Source organism: Mobula birostris, chromosome 1 (genome assembly GCF_030028105.1).
Source record: "Mobula birostris isolate sMobBir1 chromosome 1, sMobBir1.hap1, whole genome shotgun sequence".
In the NCBI taxonomy this organism is placed as follows: Eukaryota; Metazoa; Chordata; class Chondrichthyes; order Myliobatiformes; family Myliobatidae; genus Mobula; species Mobula birostris.
The window spans coordinates 129,104,650-129,124,778 of NC_092370.1; the positions used below are offsets into that span (position 1 = coordinate 129,104,650).

General features: G+C 38.9%; 1 protein-coding gene across 13 annotated transcripts in view; it reads left to right on the forward strand.

The window, feature by feature from the left end:
• ubr5 (ubiquitin protein ligase E3 component n-recognin 5) overlaps positions 1-20,129 on the forward strand; it is a 198,219-nt gene that overhangs the window by 138,503 nt on the left and 39,587 nt on the right. For all 13 annotated transcript variants that reach the window (XM_072262022.1, XM_072262030.1, XM_072262040.1 and 10 more), the window contains 9 exons: positions 175-335; positions 792-1,031; positions 1,118-1,241; positions 4,554-4,665; positions 8,724-8,855; positions 10,937-11,194; positions 11,697-11,965; positions 14,510-14,721; positions 16,665-16,895. In XM_072262022.1, coding sequence (XP_072118123.1) covers positions 175-335; positions 792-1,031; positions 1,118-1,241; positions 4,554-4,665; positions 8,724-8,855; positions 10,937-11,194; positions 11,697-11,965; positions 14,510-14,721; positions 16,665-16,895 — 1,739 coding nt within the window. The remainder of the gene's footprint in view (positions 1-174; positions 336-791; positions 1,032-1,117; positions 1,242-4,553; positions 4,666-8,723; positions 8,856-10,936; positions 11,195-11,696; positions 11,966-14,509; positions 14,722-16,664; positions 16,896-20,129) is intronic.

A 20,129-nucleotide genomic window follows, 5' to 3' on the forward strand; every position in this document is an offset into this window, starting at 1 on the left:
TTCAACTTTTACATATGGAGACATTACAGTTTTGCCTTATTAAATTCTACTAAATGTCACCTTGTGGTAGATGGATATGTGTTCCTTTTCCTTCATGCTGCTTTCAAGTGTGTATCAAAATATCAACAGATTTAGTAAACTACTTTAACCTTTTTAAAAATATATATTTTGAAGCTTTTGGATACTCTACTTGGAACACTGGTGAAGGAGCTACAGAATAAGTATACTCCAGGGCGTCGAGAAGAAGCTATCTCTGTTACCATGAGATTTCTGCGCTCAGTAGCAAGAGTGTTTGTCATACTTAGTGTGGAAATGGCTTCATCAAAGAAAAAAAAGTAAGAAACTGTTTATATACTAAAATAGTGTCAACCTTTTCATGTATAGTCAAATTTGAAGAAATTGTGAATTTTTTATTGCACTTGATTCTTCCAAACATTTTAGAACTTTGAGATCATTAAACTTGTATTTCAGAATTGGCATATAAAGATGTGAACTAAAATGGTCTATTTCACTTCACTTAACAGTATCATTTAGTAATAGCTTGATAATTTAAGCTAACAATTTTGAATAGATAATATAAATAATGTCCATTCTCTTTTGCAGAAACTTGTTCTTGTAGTTGTGATCATAGTGTTAGATTGCTGAGTAAAATCATGTAGACTTCTAGGAATTTAAGGACAATGTAGGAGTGTTGGGTTAATCCTGGTTGAATTATTCTTGAACCCAGGTTTACTGAAGAGTTTATGCTACCTAATCTTTGCAGTTTCTACAGATGTTTCCTATTTTTGTAGCAATTTCGTACCTCAACCAATTGGCAAGTGCAAGAGGGTATTCCAGGCACTTCTACCCTATGCCGTAGAGGAGCTCTGTAATGTGGCAGAATCCCTCATTGTTCCTGTCAGAATGGGAATTGCACGCCCAACAGCTCCTTTTACGTTGGCAAGCACAAGTCTGGATGCTATGCAAGGTAGTGAAGAACTCTTCTCTGTAGAGCCACTTCCTCCAAGGCAATCCTCTGATCAATCCAGCAGGTAATTTTACATCTGTCATTTTGTTTAATTTTCAGCGAGGTGATTTTAGTCGTAGAATTGTTTTTGTAATTCAACATCTTTTGCAGCTCCAGCCAGTCACAGTCTTCATACATCATTCGAAATCCTCAACAGAGACGCATCAGTCAGTCACAACCTGTTAGAGGAAGGGATGAAGAGCAAGATGATATTGTCACGGCAGATGTTGAAGAGGTAATGTTACCGATTTTTTTACTTGCTGAAACTGTTGGGTGTTGTAGATTGTGCCATATTTAAGTTTGCCGATGACAAAACTGTCATCGGCTGAATCTAAGGCCGTGACGAATCAGCATATAGGAGGGAGATGAGATTGAAATTCTGGCTGAGTGGTACCACAACAGCTTCTCATTTGCTGTTAGTAAGTCCAAGGAGCTGATAATTGACTTTAAGAAGAGGAAGTGGGAGGTCCATGAGCCAGTCTCACTGGGGAATCAAAAGTGGAGAGTTTCATCAACTTTAAATTCCTCAGTGTTATCATTTCAGAAGATCTGCTCTGGGCTCAGCATTTACGTCCATTACGAAGTAAGCACAGCGGTACCTCTACTTTCTTAGAAGTTTGCGAATATTCAATACATCATCTAAAACTTTGACAAACTTCTATAGATATGTGGTGGAGAGCACATTGGTTGCATCACATCCGGTGTGAAAACATCAATACCCTTGAACAGAAATGCCTACAAAGAGTAGTTGGTACAGTTCAGTCTGCCACAGGGTAAAGCTGCTCCCACCATTGAGCCTATCTACACAGAACACTGTTGCAGGAAAGCAGTATCCATCATCAAGGACCCCCACCATCCAGGCCATGCTCTCTTCTCACTACTGCCTTTAGGAAGAAGGTAGAGGAGCCTCAGGACTCACTACCAGGTTCAGAAACCGTTATTATCCTTCAACCATCAGGCTCTTGAACCAGAGGGTATAACTTCATTCATCCCATCACTGAACTTTTCCCACAACCTATGAACTCACTTTCAAGGTCTCTTCATCTTATGTTATTGATATGTATCACATTTATTTGCGTAGTTTGTTGTCTTTTGCACATTGGTTGGTTGTCCATCCTATTGTGTTTGGTCTTTCATTGCTTCTATTGCTTCTTGTATCTACTGTGAATGCCTGCAAGAAAATGAATCTTTGCATTGTATGTGGTGACATGTATGTACTTTGATAATAAATTTACTTTGAATTTTGAACTTTGTAAATTTTATTTGTGTAGTTTAAGCTCGTTTGTTCAGATGTCTCACAAACACAAAACACGCAGTTTGAGTTTTTAAAAAAATTTAAAATCAAAACTACAGATGCTAGAAGCATGAAATACAAATAAATCATTAAAAATAGTTGAGTTGGGCAACATCTGTACAGAGGAACCTAGTCCAGCAACAACTGTTTCTCTCACCGCAGACTTTCAAATTTGACCCTTTGTTATTTAAATTGTTTTTGTTCAATGTATTTAAACAAAGTATGTAATAATTGTCATATTCTTCAATAAAATATTCCTGGTGCAGCTCTATTTACACGCGTTTCTTAGATTTGTAGAGCATATGTGGAATAAAATATTTTGTCATCACGGTTCAAGTTGTTCAAGTGATTTTTAACTCATTTGGAACTGAAAACAATCTGTTCAGTTGGTCATTCTAATGAGTTAGTATTTTCAAAGAATGCAGAGGGCAAGAAGTTAGGAATGTTAAGGTTATTTTTGCTGAGAATAGAGAAAATATTGCATTATAAAAAAAAGTATTTAAATATTGCTTTCCAAATGTTTTCTGAAGTTTATTCTTGAAAGTACTGTGTAATTAAAAAGGAAAAGATCTTAATGTGAAATGCAAACTGATAGGAAAGGAAGTGTTATAGAATTATTGAAATATCTTGCAAGACCCAGACACATTATGTAGATTATTTTTCCTTTAACTTATCTCTAATTGTTTTTGGAATTATTGTCAGTGTAAATTTTTAAATTGTAGCTGGCTACTAAATTTAGCCCTATAGTTTGTGGCATTTGATGACTTTATTGACCATGAGCAATGGGATAGATATTTTACATTTTTATTATCCTTCAGTTTAACATCTTGGAACTATTTAAAATACAATATGTTTGCTATTTTTAATAAAAATCATGTATACACTCAATATAGTTAAATTTTAATATTCAAGATTGCTTAATGTCATTTCTAGTTCACAAGGAGAATGAAATAATTGTTGCTCCAGATCTGATGCAGCACCAGCAAAAACCACAAAGATATAAGAACATATTAATTAAAACAATAAATATAAATATGTAAGATAGCTTGTATACATTGATTGTATGTCCATAAAGTGATGTTAGCCTGAATCAAGTGTCTGTACATAAGGTGAATGACAGGAATTGATAAAGTAGTAGTGGTAGGGGCTGTGGAGGGGTGGGTTACTGGGTGGAAGTGTTGATCAACCTTAATGCTTGGGGGATAGTAACTATTTTTGTTGTCGTCCTGGCAAGAGACCATGTAGCCTCCTCCCTGATGGGAGTGGGGCAAACCGTCAATGAGCAGGGTGGGTGGGGTCCTTCATAATGTTACTGGCACTTTTCTAGCATTTTTCTGTACATGTGTCCTTGATGGCAGGTAGGCTGATGCTGGTGATGCGTTGGGCAGTTTAGACTACCCGTTGTAGTGCCTTCCTGTCTGCCACATTGCAGTTCCATACTATGCAGTGATGCAGAACATTAGGATGGTCTCTACTGTATATCTGTGGAAGGTCGTAGATATTGATCGGCATAGTTTAGTTTTCTTCAGTTTCCCCAGAAAGTACAGGCATTGGTGAGCCTTCTTAATTGTGTTAAAATGTGTTCTGTGGCCATGAAGGATTGTGTGGGATGTACACTCCCAGGAGTTTGAAACTGTTTGCAGTTTCCACTGTAGTGCTGCTGATATAAAGAGGGGTGTGTGAGAGTTCTCATGCAATCAATAACCATCTTCTTTGTCTTGCTGACATTGAGGTTATTTGCCTGGCATCAGGCCACAAGCCTAGTTAGTAAAATATGCATCAATAAAGTTTACTAACCATGTGTATTTAGTAAATACACACATTTTAATTCTATATTCAAGAACATAAAGTCCATAGAAATCAAGTAATACTTGTACACTTTGCTATTAAGCACACAAAAGCTGAAGTGTACAAGCATGTGAATGATCAGAAATTCTTCCCAAGATTGACGATTATTCCTAATTTAGTTATTAATGCAGCTTAATTTTCAGTAGCTGATTGTTCAATTAGGCAAGTGTAATGGATGGTTTTGTATTGGCCAGCACTGAGCATCCTGACAGGTTCTTTGCTCTCCTTAGTATTGGCTATATTTAAACAAAAGAAGTCCCAAGCATTGACCATTTTGGGGGGTGTTAGAAACATATTTGCTTATAAATAATGGTGATGATTTCTACTCTATTAAGTGCACTTCAAAAAAAATTATTGTTAGATAATAATGTAATGATCAGAATGTCCATTATAACTGTGTTCAAGGTTGAAGTGGTTGAGGGCGTAGCTGGGGAAGATGATCATCATGATGAACATGAGGAACAGGGTGAAGAAAATACTGAGGCCGAGGGGCACCATGATGAACACGATGATGATGGTATGGTATATCATTTATGTTTAATAATACTTGTGTATATATTGTTTTAAAACTGTAAGTCCCTGAAGGCATTTGTAGTTATTTTGGGGAGTAACTAATAAGGGTTCCCAATACAGCATGGTGGCATCTGTTAGTCTCGCGAGACCATGGGTCTGCGCCTGGAAAGTCTTACTTCAGTCTGTGTTAGAGTAGTCGCAATTCCTACTTAAAATAAAGTGGCATTGGTGTACTAGATATGATTTAATAGAGATTTTTTATTCTGCCTTTAATACCTTTTAATCATTTACTTGCCCTGTCAGCTTCAACTTTCCACTGCCATCTAAAAGGGAGTATTCGCTCATTCTTGTCCATACCATTTTCAGCCAGTTACCAATAATGGATTCTCAGCCCATACTTGTATACTGCCTCCTTCCAGAAGGATTTGTCCTTGTCAATCAGCAACATGGTTAGAGGAAATGTGATAGCTGACTCCATTGAATGCTGGTCAATAGCTTTACCTGACCATAATTTCTCATAATCATTTAATTGTCTCCAATTTATCAAGCCATCTAAAGTCTAGTACTGAATGTGCAGAAACTTCATACACCTAAGTGCAGGGAGGATTAAAACAATCACGTTTGCTCTTTTCACCATCACACTCTATTACTCTCCCCCTTTACTTGTCTAAAACTTGACTGATTTGACACCAAAATAATTTCTGAGCTGAGTCTCCATGCTACCACTAAGGCGGCCCATTTCCAGTAACATGATGCATGCAAAATGTTAGAGGAACTGAGCAGATCAGACAGCATCTGGGGAAAAGAATCAACTCCAGGGATTCGGATCCAAGGACTCAATTTGTTTGAGAATGCTGTTGCTTGCTTTTATTGTTTGCATGATTTGTGCTTTTTCCCTTTCTCTGTGCTTTGGGTGTTGGTCTTTATTTTTAATTGGGTTCTTTTAGGTTTCTTGCTTTGTGGCTGCCAGTAAGCAGACAAGTGTCAAGTTTTTATAATTTATACATTCTTATCCATTCTATAAATGTAGTTTGAATCTTGAATCTTTGAAACAGTTGGTTTTGGGCCGAGACTCTTAATCATCCCCAAAATGTTGACAGTTTATTCATTTCCATAGATGCTGACTGACCTGCTGAGTTCGTCCAGCATTTTGTATGTGTTTATCTGGATTTTCAGTATATGCAGAATTTCTTGTTTAATTTCCAGCTTTAATATTGCCCTCCTTTGCTCTCCCTCATCTCATCTGACAAACTCATTTGTTTCTTTACTACTTAAATGTGACTCTTCCAGTGCATTTGTGCTTTGCAACTGTATTCCCTTATTCTACTTTGAGCCTTGCACTTTTCAAAAGATTTTTTTAAAAGATTAGCTCTATTTGTCGAATGTAAACTGAAACATACAATAAAATAGATCATAGGTGTCAAACCAATTCAGCGAGGATTGTGCTTTCAACCCGCAAGTGTTACCTTGCTTCTGGTACCAATATAGCATACCTGCAACTTATTAACCCTTACTATATGTCTTTGGAATGTGGGAGGAAACTTAAGTCGTCAAGGGGAGGAGTACAACTCTTTACAGACAGCGGCAGGGATTATGTGATCGTAAGACACAGGAGCAGAATTAGGCCATTTGACCCATCAAGTCTGCTTTGCCATTCAATCATGGTTGATCCTTTTTTCCCCTCCTCAGCCCCATTCCCCGGCCTTCTTCCCGTAACCTTTGTGTCCAATCAAAAACCTGTCAAGCCCTGCTTTGAATATACCCAACGACCTGGCCTCCACAGCTGCCTGTAGTAATAAATTCCAGAAATTCACCACCCGCTGGCTAAAGAAATTTTTCCACATCTCTGTCTTATGTGGACACCCTTCTATCTTGAGGCTGTGCCCTCTTGTCCCAGACTCCCCTTCCATGGGAAACTTCCTTTCCACATCTATCCCCTTTTGCCTATCACCTGTCCAGCTCTTGGCTCTATCCCTCCCCCTCCTGTCTTCTCCTATCATTTTGGATCTCCTCCTCCCCCTCCAACTTTCAAATCCCTTACTCACTCTTCCTTCAGTTAGTCCTGACGAAGGGTCTCGGCCTGAAACGTCGACTGCACCTCTTCCTACAGATGCTGCCTGGCCTGCTGCGTTCACCAGCAACTTTGATGTGTGTTCCTTCTGTATCCTACCTGTTCCTTCAATACCATCTGCCCTTCCACTAATCTTCATATCTGTAAACTTGGCAACAAAACCATCTTTTCCATCATCTAAGTCATTGATACACAGTATAAAAGTAAGTGGTCCCGACACCGTCCTCTGAGGAGTACCCCTAGTCACTGGCAGCTAACCAGAAAGGGGTCCTTTTATTCCCACTTGCTACTTCCTACCAATCTCCCAATGCTCTAACCATGTTAGTAATTTTCCTGTAACACTATGGGCTCTTAACTTGGTAAGCAGCCTCATGTGTGGCACTTCGTCAGAGGCTTCTGTAAGTCCAAATGTACAACATCCACTGCATTCCCTTTTGTTTATCCTACATGTAATCTCCTCAAAGAATTACAACAGGTTTATCAGTCATGATTTTCCCTTAAGAAAACCATGCTCACTTTGTCCTTTCTTGTCCTGATTCACCAACTACTCCATAACCTCATCCTTATCAATTGATTCCATCATCTCCCCAACCACTGAGGTCAGGCTAACTGGTCTATAACTTCCCTTCTGCTTCCTCCTTTCTTGAAGAGTGGAGTGACATTTGCAATTTTCCAGTCCTCTGGTACCATGCCAGAGTCCAATGATTTTTGAAAGATCATTAATGTCTCCACAATCTCTACTGCTACCTCTTTCAGACCCTGGGGTGCAGTTCATCTGGTCCAGGTGACTTATGTACCCTTAGGTCTTTAAGCTTTTTGAGTGTCTGCTCCCTTGTAATGATAACTGTACTCACTTCTCTTCCCTCACACCCTTCAACATTTGGCACAGTGCTGGTGTCTTCCACAAAGATGACTGAATCAAAATGCTTATCTAGTTTACCTTTCATCTCTTGTCCCCAGTTATTTCTCCAGCCTCGTTTTCTAGCAGTCCTACATCCACTCTCATATCTTTTATTTTTTACATACTTGAAAAAACTTCTACTATCCACTTAGATATTGTTTGCTAGACTGGTTTCATATTTCATCTTTTCTCTCTTAATGGTTCTTTTAGTTGCTCTCTAGAGTTTTAGAAGCTTCCGAATCCTGTCTTCCCACTGAAGAGAGGGTGTTGTCTATCCAGCACCATTCTCATTTTTCCCAGAATCTCACGTCATTGCTGCTCTGCTGTCATCCTTGCCAGCATCTCCTTCTAATTTACTTTGGCCAACTCCTTTCACATACCACTGTAATTTCCTGCACTGAAATACTGCTATGTCAGACTTTATTTTCTCCTATCAAATTTCCAGTTGAACTCAATCATATTGTGATCACTGCCTCCTAAGGGTTCTTTTATCGTACCGAACCCTAGTCAATGATTGCTGGCATATGAAGTGATTGTGCAGACAGTTACACTTAAATTGTTCATACATTGTTTCTGAATTTGCTTGTTTAATTAAACTAGACTGTAGTTTCAAATTGCTTGACTTCGTATACTCTCTCCATACTGTTGTCCCTTTCTACCTCTGTGGTCTGGTACTTACACCTTTATTCACTTCAGTTGTTTTTCGCTTGCACTGCACCCTCTTAAAGCCGCCTATGCCTTCAGAGCCAAAATTTCTGGAATTCCAGACCAAAACCATTTCACTTTTGGGGGGGAAGAAACAAGACTGCAAAGAAATGCCTTTAATCAAAACTGAGTTGCAAATTAGCCCTGCCCTGAAGATCTAATGCGTATTAAAATGCTTTTTAAAAAAAGCAGAAACAAATCTTTGTAACGGCTCTCTTTCAAGACCTACCTTTTCGATTGCTTTAACACTTTATTTGGCTGTGTCAAGTCTTTCATCTTTTTCTGCTGCATTGATGGTACAGTAAAAGTGCTTGTGATGGGCCTTATTTGTGTCATGTTTCATTCATGTCTCTGTCTTCATTGAAGTTTTGTTTGATTTATTTAGGGAGTGATATGGAGCTTGATCTGTTAGCAGCAGCAGAGACTGAAAGTGATAGTGAGAGTAACCATAGCAATCAGGATAATGCCAGTGGGCGCAGAAGTGTTGTCACTGCAGCTACAGCGGGGTCCGAAGCAGGTGAGTTAATGATTGTTACTCCGGAAAGTATAGAAAGCACAACAAATATAAGAACACAACAAAGAAGCAAAAATAAAGCACAATAAATATAAACGCAATCCTATAAAACACAGTGGTTAAGTAACCGTTTTATATGTATGTAATGTGATGTTAGGTAATGTGTATGTTGAGTTGGTGGGGGGTGATGGGTCAATGAATAGAGGTGTTGATCAGCCTGACAGTTTGAGGGAAGCAATAAGTAGGCTAAAGGGAAGTGAATCCATTTAGTATTTATGTGTTTACTGCATTTACAGTTGCAAGAAAAAGTTTGTGAACCCTTTGCAGTTACCTGGTTTTCTGCGTTAATTACTCATGAAATGTGGTCTGATCTTCATCTAAGTCACAGTAATGGGCAGATAAAATCTGCCTAACCTAATAACACAAACAATTGTACAACTAACTACTTGTCAATACTGAGTAGTCCACTTAAGCAATCACAGTTTGGGTTCAAATATGAATGTGAACATCTGGGGTAATGCCTTCTACAAAAGCTGTTTGGAGTCAGAGGTTCCAGTCAATGAGATGATATTGTAGGTGTGGATTGTAGAGGTGACCTGCCTATAAAAAAAAGACACACGAACTTGGGTTATTGTCAGTATGCCTTGATCAAAACAGCTTTCAGAGGACCTTAGAAGAAAAATTGTAGAGATACATGAACCTGGAAAAGACTACAAAAGCATTTCTAAAGACCTGACTGTTCACCAGTCTACAGTAAGAGAACTTGTCCAGGAAATGGAGGAGATTCAGTACTGTTGCTACCCTCCCAAGCAGTGCGCATCCTGCTAAGATCACACTAATGCTGAAGGAGGTGAAAAAGAGCCCAAGGGTAACAGCAAAAGATGTGCAGAAATCTCTAGAACCTGCTAAGGTCTGTTCATGTGTCCACTATATATTAAAAAAACACTGAACATGAATGGTGTTCATGGAAGGACACCCCGGAGGAAACCAGTGCTCTCAGAGAAACCATTGCTGTGCATCTCAAGTTTGTAAATTACCACCTCTGATACCTCCACGACACTTCTGGGACAATGTTCTGTGGAGAGATGAGACAAGTGCATACCTGATGTTTGGAGGTAAAAGGGCACTGTGAACCAACACCAACTGTGAAACATGGTGGAAGGAGCATCATGGTTTGGGGCCCCTTTGCTGCCTCAGCACCTGGGCAACTTGCAATCATTGAGGGAACAATGAATTCAAAATTTTGTCAAGATATTTTATAGAATAATGTCAGGGTAGCAGTCCGTCGGCTGAAGCTTAATAGAAGTTGGATAATGCAACAAGACAATGATCTGAAACACAAGAGTAAATCAACAACAGAATGGTTTAAAAAGAAGAAAATTTGTGTTTTTGGAATGGTCAAGTCTTATCCCAATTGAGATGCTGTGGCATGACCTGAAGAGGGTATATTCCAGAAATATTAATGAACTGAAACAATTTTGGATGGAGGAATGATCTAAAGTTCCTCCTTGCCTTCCTGCAACTCTGATCAGCACCTACAGGAAACTTCTGGTGGAGGTTATGCTGCTAAAGGATGTTCTACCAGTTATTTAAATACAAGGGTTCACACACTTTTTCCAGCCTGGACTGTGAATAATTAAATGATAAGTTCAATAAAGGCATAAGAAGTACAATTGTTTGTTCTTAGTTTAGGCAGATTGTGTTTGTCTATAAGATGAAGATCAGACCACATTTTGAATAACTAATGCAGAAAACCAGGTAATTGTAAAGAGTTCACAAACTTTTTCTTTATATAGGAAATGTGTTTCAACTTCAATGAGTGGCTTATTGGTTATATTCAGGTAGCTCTGTGGCAATCACTTGTGCAAAACAAAATATAATCTGCAAATGTATCTCCAGAAACTCTGAAGTGTAGTTTTCTTCAGTCTTTGCAGTTAACAGTAATTTCTAAATCATTACTTCAGACTTGAAAGTACTTTTTTGTATAAATGTTATAAATTAGCTTTGCAGTTTAAATACAACAGTCCAATTAATTTGAACACTTGCCTCTTCCGATCTGAGTAACCATAAATGTTGACTACCAGGTGCCAGCAGCGTTCCAGCATTTTTCTCGGAAGATGATTCTCAATCCAATGACTCCAGTGATTCTGACAGCAGCAGCAGTCAGAGTGATGATGAGGAACAGGATACATTTTTACAAGATGAGCCTTTGGAGAGAACCACCAGCAGCTCTCATGCAAACAGTGCAGCTCAGGCACCACGTTCCATGCAGTGGGCAGTGCGCAGCACTCAGAACCAACGGTCTAACAGTACAGCTCCATCTAGTAATAGCACTCCTGCAGGTAAGTTCTAATGGACAGGCATTTATAAAATTAAGCAAGGCAGTAAAATACGAAGTTCTGAATTACTGCAGACTCTAAAACTAGCAAATGAAATTTAGGAATTAAACCAATTTTAAGATGTAACTTAATTGATCTTTTAAATCCATTTCAAACTTATAACTGGAAACTGTTTTAGCGTAACCTGTTCTAATTATTTAAATCATGTATGATAGGCTTTAGGACTGAAAATATCTATGGAGAAGAAATAAACAGTCAACCTTATGGGCCAAGACCCTTCATGAGTCCTGATAAAAGGTCTTGGCCTGAAAAATTGGCAGTTTATTCCTTTCCATAGATGCTGCCTGACCTGCTCAGTTGCTTCATCATTTTGTGCTGGATTTCCAGCATCTGCAGAATTTCTTGTGCTTGGGTCTGAGAATATTTTCTTTATTTGCTACTTGTTGTTTGAGTTGATTTAAGTAGAACTGAATTGTTATGGTTTTATCTAATGCATCTTTTCCAGGTGGCTCAGCAGGTTTAATTTACATTGACCCTTCTACCTTGCGACGCAGCGCTACAATCAGCACCAGTGCAGCTGCAGCCGCTGCAGCTCTGGAAGCAAGTAATTCTAGCAGCTACCTCACATCAGCAAGCAGCCTAGCACGAGCCTACAGTATCGTAATAAGGCAGATCTCGGATCTCATGGGCTTAATTCCAAAGTATAACCACTTGGTGTACTCCCAGATTCCAGCTGCCTTGAAAATAACGTACCAGGATGCCATTAACTTGCAGGTTTGTCAAAGTTTTACTAAGTGGCAATAAGTATATATGTCGTCCTTTTTGTCTTAGTAATTGTTGTCATTTTTCTTAATGTGTTTTATTTGCCAGTGGAGAAGAAAACTGGATTTTTCTGAACCATTCTTGCACCTGCTGCATTAGGCTTTTGTCTTTGTTCATTGGACCTTTCCTTCTCTAATTTATGTTTAATGTCTCAACTTTAGTTCTGTTTCAACACTTGCTGCATTTTATACACTGATGCCGAGAAATTAATTGTAGAGAGAACAATTTTCAATAGAGTCATATGGCAGTACAGCACAGAAACAGACCCTTCAACCTATCCAGTGCAGGCCGAACTGTTATTCTGCCTAGTCCCATCAAGCCACACCTGGTCTATAGCACCCAATACCACTCCCATCCATGTAGTCCCCTTGGTATCTCTGCCAAAGAAGAACACTTTTTTTTCTTCTAAATCCCAATTGCCTCCTTGGTATTTGACTTTTAAAAAGCATTCTCCTTCTGAATAACAGATTGATGGTCCTCTAATGCCTATCTTCTAATGTTCTTGGTTCCATCATGTTACTATCTCCACTTTTGGCACAAAGAAATTGCTTTGAGGCTTGATTTTAAATGCTTCTCCCTGGTAGCAGCAGTGTTAGACATTGTCAGCTAATGCATGCAGAGCAACATTAATGGAGATTAAAACATGTGCCCCTATGAAATATTACAGAAAATGATCAAAAATTTGAACAGAAGTCTGTTTTCAGCAGTATCTTACAGAAAGTGAGAGAATGGTGGAGGTGTTGAGGAAATAAGCTTCGGCTAGTCTGCCATTTCCGACCATTACTGAACAAGGAGGGAGTGTGGAATAACGTCCTTTGGATGTTAAACTCATCTGTTCCATCATGTGAATAAGTTAGAACTTTGAGGGGTATAGATAGGGTAAATGCAAACAGGCTTTTCCATTGAGATTGGATGAGACTAGAACTAGAGTTCATGGGTTAAGGTTGAATAGGGGACATGAGGGGGAGAGTGGTGAGAGTGTGGAACAAGCTGACAATGGAAGTGGTGGATACGGGTTCGATTTCAAAAGTTAAGGGAAATTTGGATAGGTACATGGATGGGAAGGGTATGGAAGGCTGTGGTCTGTGTGCAGGTCGATGGAACTAGGCAGAGTAATAGTTCAGCACGGACTAGATAGGCCCAAGGTGGTCCTCCTGTGCTGTACTGTTCTATGACTCTAAATGAATACAAAAGTTCTGTTGGTTTATTCGAAGAGGCAAAGAAGCAAACAGGTTATATCCAATGTAGTACTGTGTATTTTTAAGGTAGCATTGAGAAAGTAGTTGATATGGTCCAGATACAGTGGCACTGTAGTTTGTGTGATCTTTCTCTGTATGGATTGGCTCCTTAATATCCACGTTACAACAGTGAGCAATTTAAAAGTATTTTTTGAAAGTATGGAAGTCTTTGGAGGTGCCTTAGGATAATGGAAGTCATAGTCATACTTTATTGACCCCGGGGGAAATTGTTTTTTGTTACATTTGCACCATAAATAATAAATAGTAATAAAACCATAAATAGTTAAATAGTAATATGTAAATTATGCCAGGAAATAAGTCGAGGACCAGCCTATTGGCTCAGGGTGTCTGACCCTCCAAGGGAGGAGTTGTAAAGTTTGATGGCCACAGGCAAGAATGACTTTCTATGATGCTCTGTGTTGCATCTCAGTGGAATGAGTCTCTGGCTGAATGTACTCCTGTGCCCAACCAGTACATTATGTAGTGGATGGGAGACATTGTCCAAGATGGCATGCAACTTGGACAGCATCATCTTTTGAGACACCACCGTCAGAGAGTCCAGTTCCATCCCCACAACATCACTGGCCTTACGAATGAGTTTGTTGATTCTGTTGGTGCCTGCTACCCTCAGCCTGCTGCCCCAGCACACAACAGCAAACATGATAGCACTGGCCACCACAGACTCATGTGCAAGTTGTGAGCAAGTTCATTGCTGTGTTGAACATACATTTGAGGGCCAAGGAGGAAAACCTGGTGACAGTAGAAACCACTTGATGAATTATGCCTAAAATTCTTCATTGCATTAAATGCTTTAGTTATTTTTTCCCCATTATCATATAAATTTTGAAAAGGCTACAGAACAGATTGCACAAGTTACTTTAATATTAAAGGCCTTATTTTTCCATTGTGTTGTAACCTGAGTGCTTAATTCCTCATAGTGGTAGTTTCATTATATATAAGATTTGACTTGGTGAGACTAATTTTTCATTGGAAATTGTTTGTCACATCTACACAGGTAGACTACTCCCTGACCTTTAGTTTCTTCATTGAATTAGCAACTGAGGAGTCTTGTCTGTGCAGGTGCTGATGGAATAAATATGTCTACATAGCATGATCTTGCAAAAGTGTTAAGGATCTCTGAAAGAATTCTTTTCCTACTTTTTCTCCTCGCCACCTTGTCCCAATTAAATGACGTTCTTGTGTTAAGCAGATGAATGTTCATCCTCTCTACTATTTAAAGTCTTAACAATTTCTACAGAATTATGTTGAGGAAAAGCTTATGCCCACGTGGAACTGGATGGTCAGTATCATGGATTCCACTGAGGCTCAGTTGCGATATGGTTCAGCATTATCTTCAGCTGGAGATCCAGGTCACCCAAGTCATCCTTTGCATGCTTCACAAAATTCTGCCAGGAGAGAAAGATTAACAGCACGTGAAGAAGCCAGTCTGAGAACTCTAGAGGGAAGAAGGTGAGTTCTCAATATATGGATTCTTTTGATGTAATGGTAGCGTGATGTTACTAAATTTAAGATGGAAAAATGCTGCCTTGTCTAACAAAAGTAGTCCCAAGCCAATGTTTTTCTGAGCTTTTAGTACGTGTGCTCATAGCAGGTTAATCTTGCCCTTGGGACAGTTTCCATGCATTTTTCCAGTCATGAACATAGTTCCCTGAATTAATTTCAGTCTGTCCAGCATTTAACAATGGGATTTTATGAATCTTGTCATTGGGACGAACATCATTCATAATTTTACTGTCCTGTCCTCTGTCCTTACCCACCTTTTTTTTACTCCACACCACTTCCTTCACCCCAAATGTGTGTCATTTGCTGTTACAATTATTGGCACATGTATCAAGGTACAGTGAAAAGCTTGTCTTGTGTACTGTTCATCTGTTCACATGGAGTGGTCAATTCATTACAACAGTGCATTGAAAGAGTATGGTGTAAAGCAATACGAGTTCAGAAAAAAAGTGTTGCAGTGAAAGTGCAATGCTGGCAGACAATAAGGTAAATTGTAAGATCTAGAGTCCATCCTTTCATAGGGAACCCTTCAATAATCCTATAACAGTGTGATAGAAGCTGTCCTTGAGTCTCGTGCTACATGTTTTCAGGCTTTTGTAACTTCTATCTGTTTGGGGGTGGGGGAGTTGAGGGAGAGAAAGAGGGAATGTTCAGAGTAGGCAGGGTATTATGCTAGTTGCTTGACCAAGGCTGCAAATATGAATTGTAGACAGAGTTCATGGAAGGGTGGCTGGTTTCCATGATATGCTTAGCTGTGTCTGTCACTCTCTGCAGTTTCTTAGTCACGTACTGAGCAGTTGCCATACCAAGCCGTGAGGCATCCAGGTAGAATGTTTTCTCTGGTACACTGATAAAAATTGGGGTCAAAAGGAGCATGCACATTTTATTAGCCTCCTGAAGTAGAGGCACTGGTGTGCTTTCTTGGCCATGGTTGGACAGAGCAGGGTACTGGTGATGTTTACTCCTAGGAACTTGAAGCTCTCAACTCTCTCGACCTCAGTACGGCTGATATAAACAGGAGCATATGCATCCTCTCCCCCCACTCGTATTTCTGAAGTTTATTACCACCTCTTTTATTTTGCTGACATTACAGGAAAGGCTTTTGTCATGCCATCAAGTTACTACACTCTGAGTACAGCCCACTATGATTTATCATCTGCAAACTTGTAGATACAGCAGAATCTGGTCATGCAGTCATGAGTATATCGACAGTAAAGTAGGTGTGCTCAGGGCTCTGCTTTGTAGGGCACCAGTGTTGAGAATCATCATATTGGAGGTGTTTATCTGTTATGGTCTGTTAGTTGCATTACCTATTATGACCTGTTGACTTGCCAAAATGATTTACTGCGGCATAGCACGTTATTTGGTTGTTGAAGTCAAAGCATTATCAGGTCAAAGGACGTTTATTGTTTACCATAATACTATTGATTTAAGCCTTAAAAATTATCTGTTATAGTCATTGCAGAATGTTATCATAGGTGCTACCATTTTAGAAGAACTTTTGACAAAATTTCTGTCAGGCATGTAACTATATATAAATTTTTTTTGAAGTTTCTTTCTCAATTTCAAATTGAAATTGATTAACAGCACACAAAAATGTTTCCCCCAAGTGATTTATATTAGGAAATATCTATTTTTCTGAAATAGCTGTCAGTGGTCTTTGAGAACATACTGACATTATGCGTGTATCAATGTAATGTTTTTGAGGAAAGCATTGTATGAAAATCTTAGTCTTATTAAAGCCTTGATAAGAAGAACTAAATCGTACCCCAATTTGGGTTTGAAGGCAGTTTCAATAGTTGTTTTGGTGTAGGCTGAATTAATTCAAAGAAGGATGAATATTAAATTTTAATATATATTCTGTTCTTTTCAATATTTTGATCCCTGTCCAGGCGTGCCACCTTGTTGAATGCCCGTCAAGGAATGATGTCTGCTCGTGGTGATTTTCTTAACTATGCTCTTTCTCTGATGCGTTCGCACAATGATGAACATTCTGATGTCCTGCCAGTACTGGACGTTTGTTCACTAAAGCACGTAGCGTACGTCTTCCAAGCACTTATTTATTGGATTAAAGCAATGAATCAACAGACAACACTGGATACACCACAACTAGATCGAAAACGGTACTTGTGTTCAAATTTTAAAAAGATGGATTCTGAAAACTGAACTGCTTCTATTGATAAAAATCTATTTGTCTTTTCTGTCAATCTTGTGCTCTCTGTACCTGAATGATGGTATAATCAGGATATTACAAGAACATGACCTTTCAGTGATTAAATAAAAGTACATGTCAGGAAGGCAAGTGTTGGAAGAGTTTGGAGATAAGAGAGAACTAGGCCATTAAGTTCATTGAGTCTGTTCTGCCATTCCATCATGTCTGATTTGTTATCTCTCTCAGTCCCATTCTCCTGCTTCCTGCCCGTAACCTTTGACGCCTTCCTAATCAAGTCCTCTTTAAATGTATCCAATGAATTTACCCCCACAGAGATAATAGTATTTAAGTTTGTTAATGTTGATGGAAGCTGATAAGGAAGAATTTCGGCAAAGATTCCTGTAGAGTGTGTATATTGTAACTACAAACCCCATTTCCAGAAAAGTTGGGATATTTTCCAAAATGCTATAAAAGTAAAAATCTGTGATCTGTTAATTCACGTGAACCTTTATTTAACTGACAAAAGTGCAAAGAAAAGATTTTCAATGGTTTTACTGACCAACTTGTATTTTGTAAATATACACAAATTCAGAATTTGATGGCTGCAACACACTCAACAAAAGTTGGGACAGAGTTAAAATAACATTGAAAAGTGCACAGAATATTCAAGTAACACCGGTTTGGAAGACTCCACATTAAGCAGGCTAATTGGTAGCAGGTGAGGTATCATGACTGGGTATAAAAGTAGCGTCCATCAAAGGCTCAGTCTTTGCAAGCAAGGATGGGTTGTGGCTCACCCCTTTGTGCCAAAATTTGTGAGAGAATTGTTAGTCAGTTCAAAAGGAACATTTCTCAACGCAAGATCGGGAGTACTTCGGAAAACCATTGTCACTCAACACAGTCCGTCACTGTATCCAGAAATGCAACTTGAAACTGTATTACACAAGGAGGAAGCCAAACATCAACTCTATGCAGAAACTCTGGCGAGTTCTCTGGGCCCAAGCTCATCTCAGATGGTACGAAAGACTGTGGAACCGTGTGCTGTGGTCAGATGAGTCCACATTTCAGCTAGTTTTTGGAAAAAACGGGCGTCGAGTTCTCCATGCCAAAGATGAAAGTGATCATCCAGATTGTTATCAACGAAAGGTGCAAAAGCCAGCATCTGTGATGGTATGGGGGTGCATCAGTGCCCACGGCATGGGTGAGTTGCATGTATGTGAAGGTACCATTGACTCTGAGGCGTATATTAGGATTTTAGAGAGACATATGTTGCCATCAAGGCAACGTCTCTTCCCGGGACGTCCATGTTTATTTCAGCAGGACAATGCCAGACCACATTCTGCACGGGCTACAACAGTGCGGCTTTGTAGACAGAGTGCATGTGCTTGACTGTCCTACTGCCAGTCCAGATCTATCTCATATTGAAAATGTATGGCACATCATGAAGAGGAGAATCAGATAACGGAGACCACAGACTATTGAGCAGCTGAAGTCTTATATCAAGCAAGAATGGACAAAATTTCCAATTGCAAATCTACTACAATTAGTATACACAGTTCCAAAACGATTAAAAGGTGTTATTAAAAGGAAAGGTGATGTAACACAATGGTAAACATGCCTCTGTCCCAACTTTTGTTGAGTGTGTTGCAGCCATCAAATTCTAAATTTGTGTATGTTTACAAAATACAATTAAGTTGGTCAGTAAAACTATTGAAAATCTTTTCTTTGTACTTTTGTCAGTTAAATAAAGGTTCACGTGAATTAACATATCACAGATTTTTGTTTTTATTGCATTTTGGAAAATATCCCAACTTTTCTGGAAATGGGGTTTGTTGAATGCACCAATGCTGAAAACAGTGTATTTGAAATCCAGTGGGAACCTCGCTGTCCATGGTTTACAGCATAACAATAAACTATAGATATCCTTGGGGAATCTACCTACCCAGGCAAGATTTCCATTGCGTTCCTGACCTAGCTTTGTAAAAGGAAAGGCATTTAGGGATCAGACCACATAGCTCATGACAGAGGAGCCAGTCTCTTCTGGCCTGCTCCTTCTTGAGGCTGCATCATTTATTATCTCAAATACTACTGTTGGATGTTGACACAATGTGGATTTGACAGTAATGCTGTTGAGAATCTTCAACAGAACCCCTCTGGTACTGGCATAGGAGGAAAGGTCTTTGAGTTGGTAGCAGAGGCTGAAAAACCATGAGGGTTTAATTGGCCTTTCAACAGCCATTTCCTCCCATTGAGTCTCAATGCTGGTTATATCCTAATTTATTTAGTTTTCCTTGTGGATTTTTTGCATTAGATTTGAATTGCATATTTGAATTTTATGCTCATTCAGCTGTGTCCTCCTCTTGCTTTGATCATTTGCTTCATCCCACTTTAAAGTTTGATTATTGGACTTTGTGGCATTCTTGTATTTGAAATGTTCTGAAATGAGAAATCATTGCTGGAAAATCAAAGGATATTACCTTTAATTACAGGTAGGGAGCATTTACTTAAAGCTTATCATTTCTTCAAAATATTTAATGATCTATGAATAATGTGAGCATCAGTGGTTAGTTTGTAAGCAGCACAGTAAATAAAATTACTTTAGGCAGAATGTCCAAATCAATCTGCTGTTGAATACTACCAAGAGATCTTTGTGGAAGTAGATGGAATACTGGTTTTATTTTAAAGTCGTTATGGCACGAGCAGCCATGGTTATACCTTACTTCAAACAGTGTCAAGTTAGCTTAGATGCTGAGCTCCTGGACTGCAGCTTTTGTTAAGCTCTACTGAAAGGCAGTATAGAATTAAAAGGGCTGAATGGTATCTTTCAGAGTAAAATATTCTGTTCTGGGCCAGTTGACTCTTACTAGAGTGGAGATTATATAATTTGTAGAGTTTTTGTTTCATTATAATTAATCATTTCTTGGTGGGTTCCTTGCAGCCTAATAAGTAATACTACTAAATTTGCAGTAACTCCAAGAAGTTAATGGGGAAATAGGACTGGCATCTTTGTTCTTGATCTGTGGATCTTGTCGATGCAGCTGCAAATTCTCTCATTGATAAGGCATATATGCTTGTTGCTCTGTCTAGGAACAAAATAGTACCACCTTAGAATGAATAATGTTTGAAACTAAAACTGTGAATTATGGAGAATTTAGATGATGCTGAGTCCAAAACAATCAATAAAAAGACTGGCAAATATTTCCCG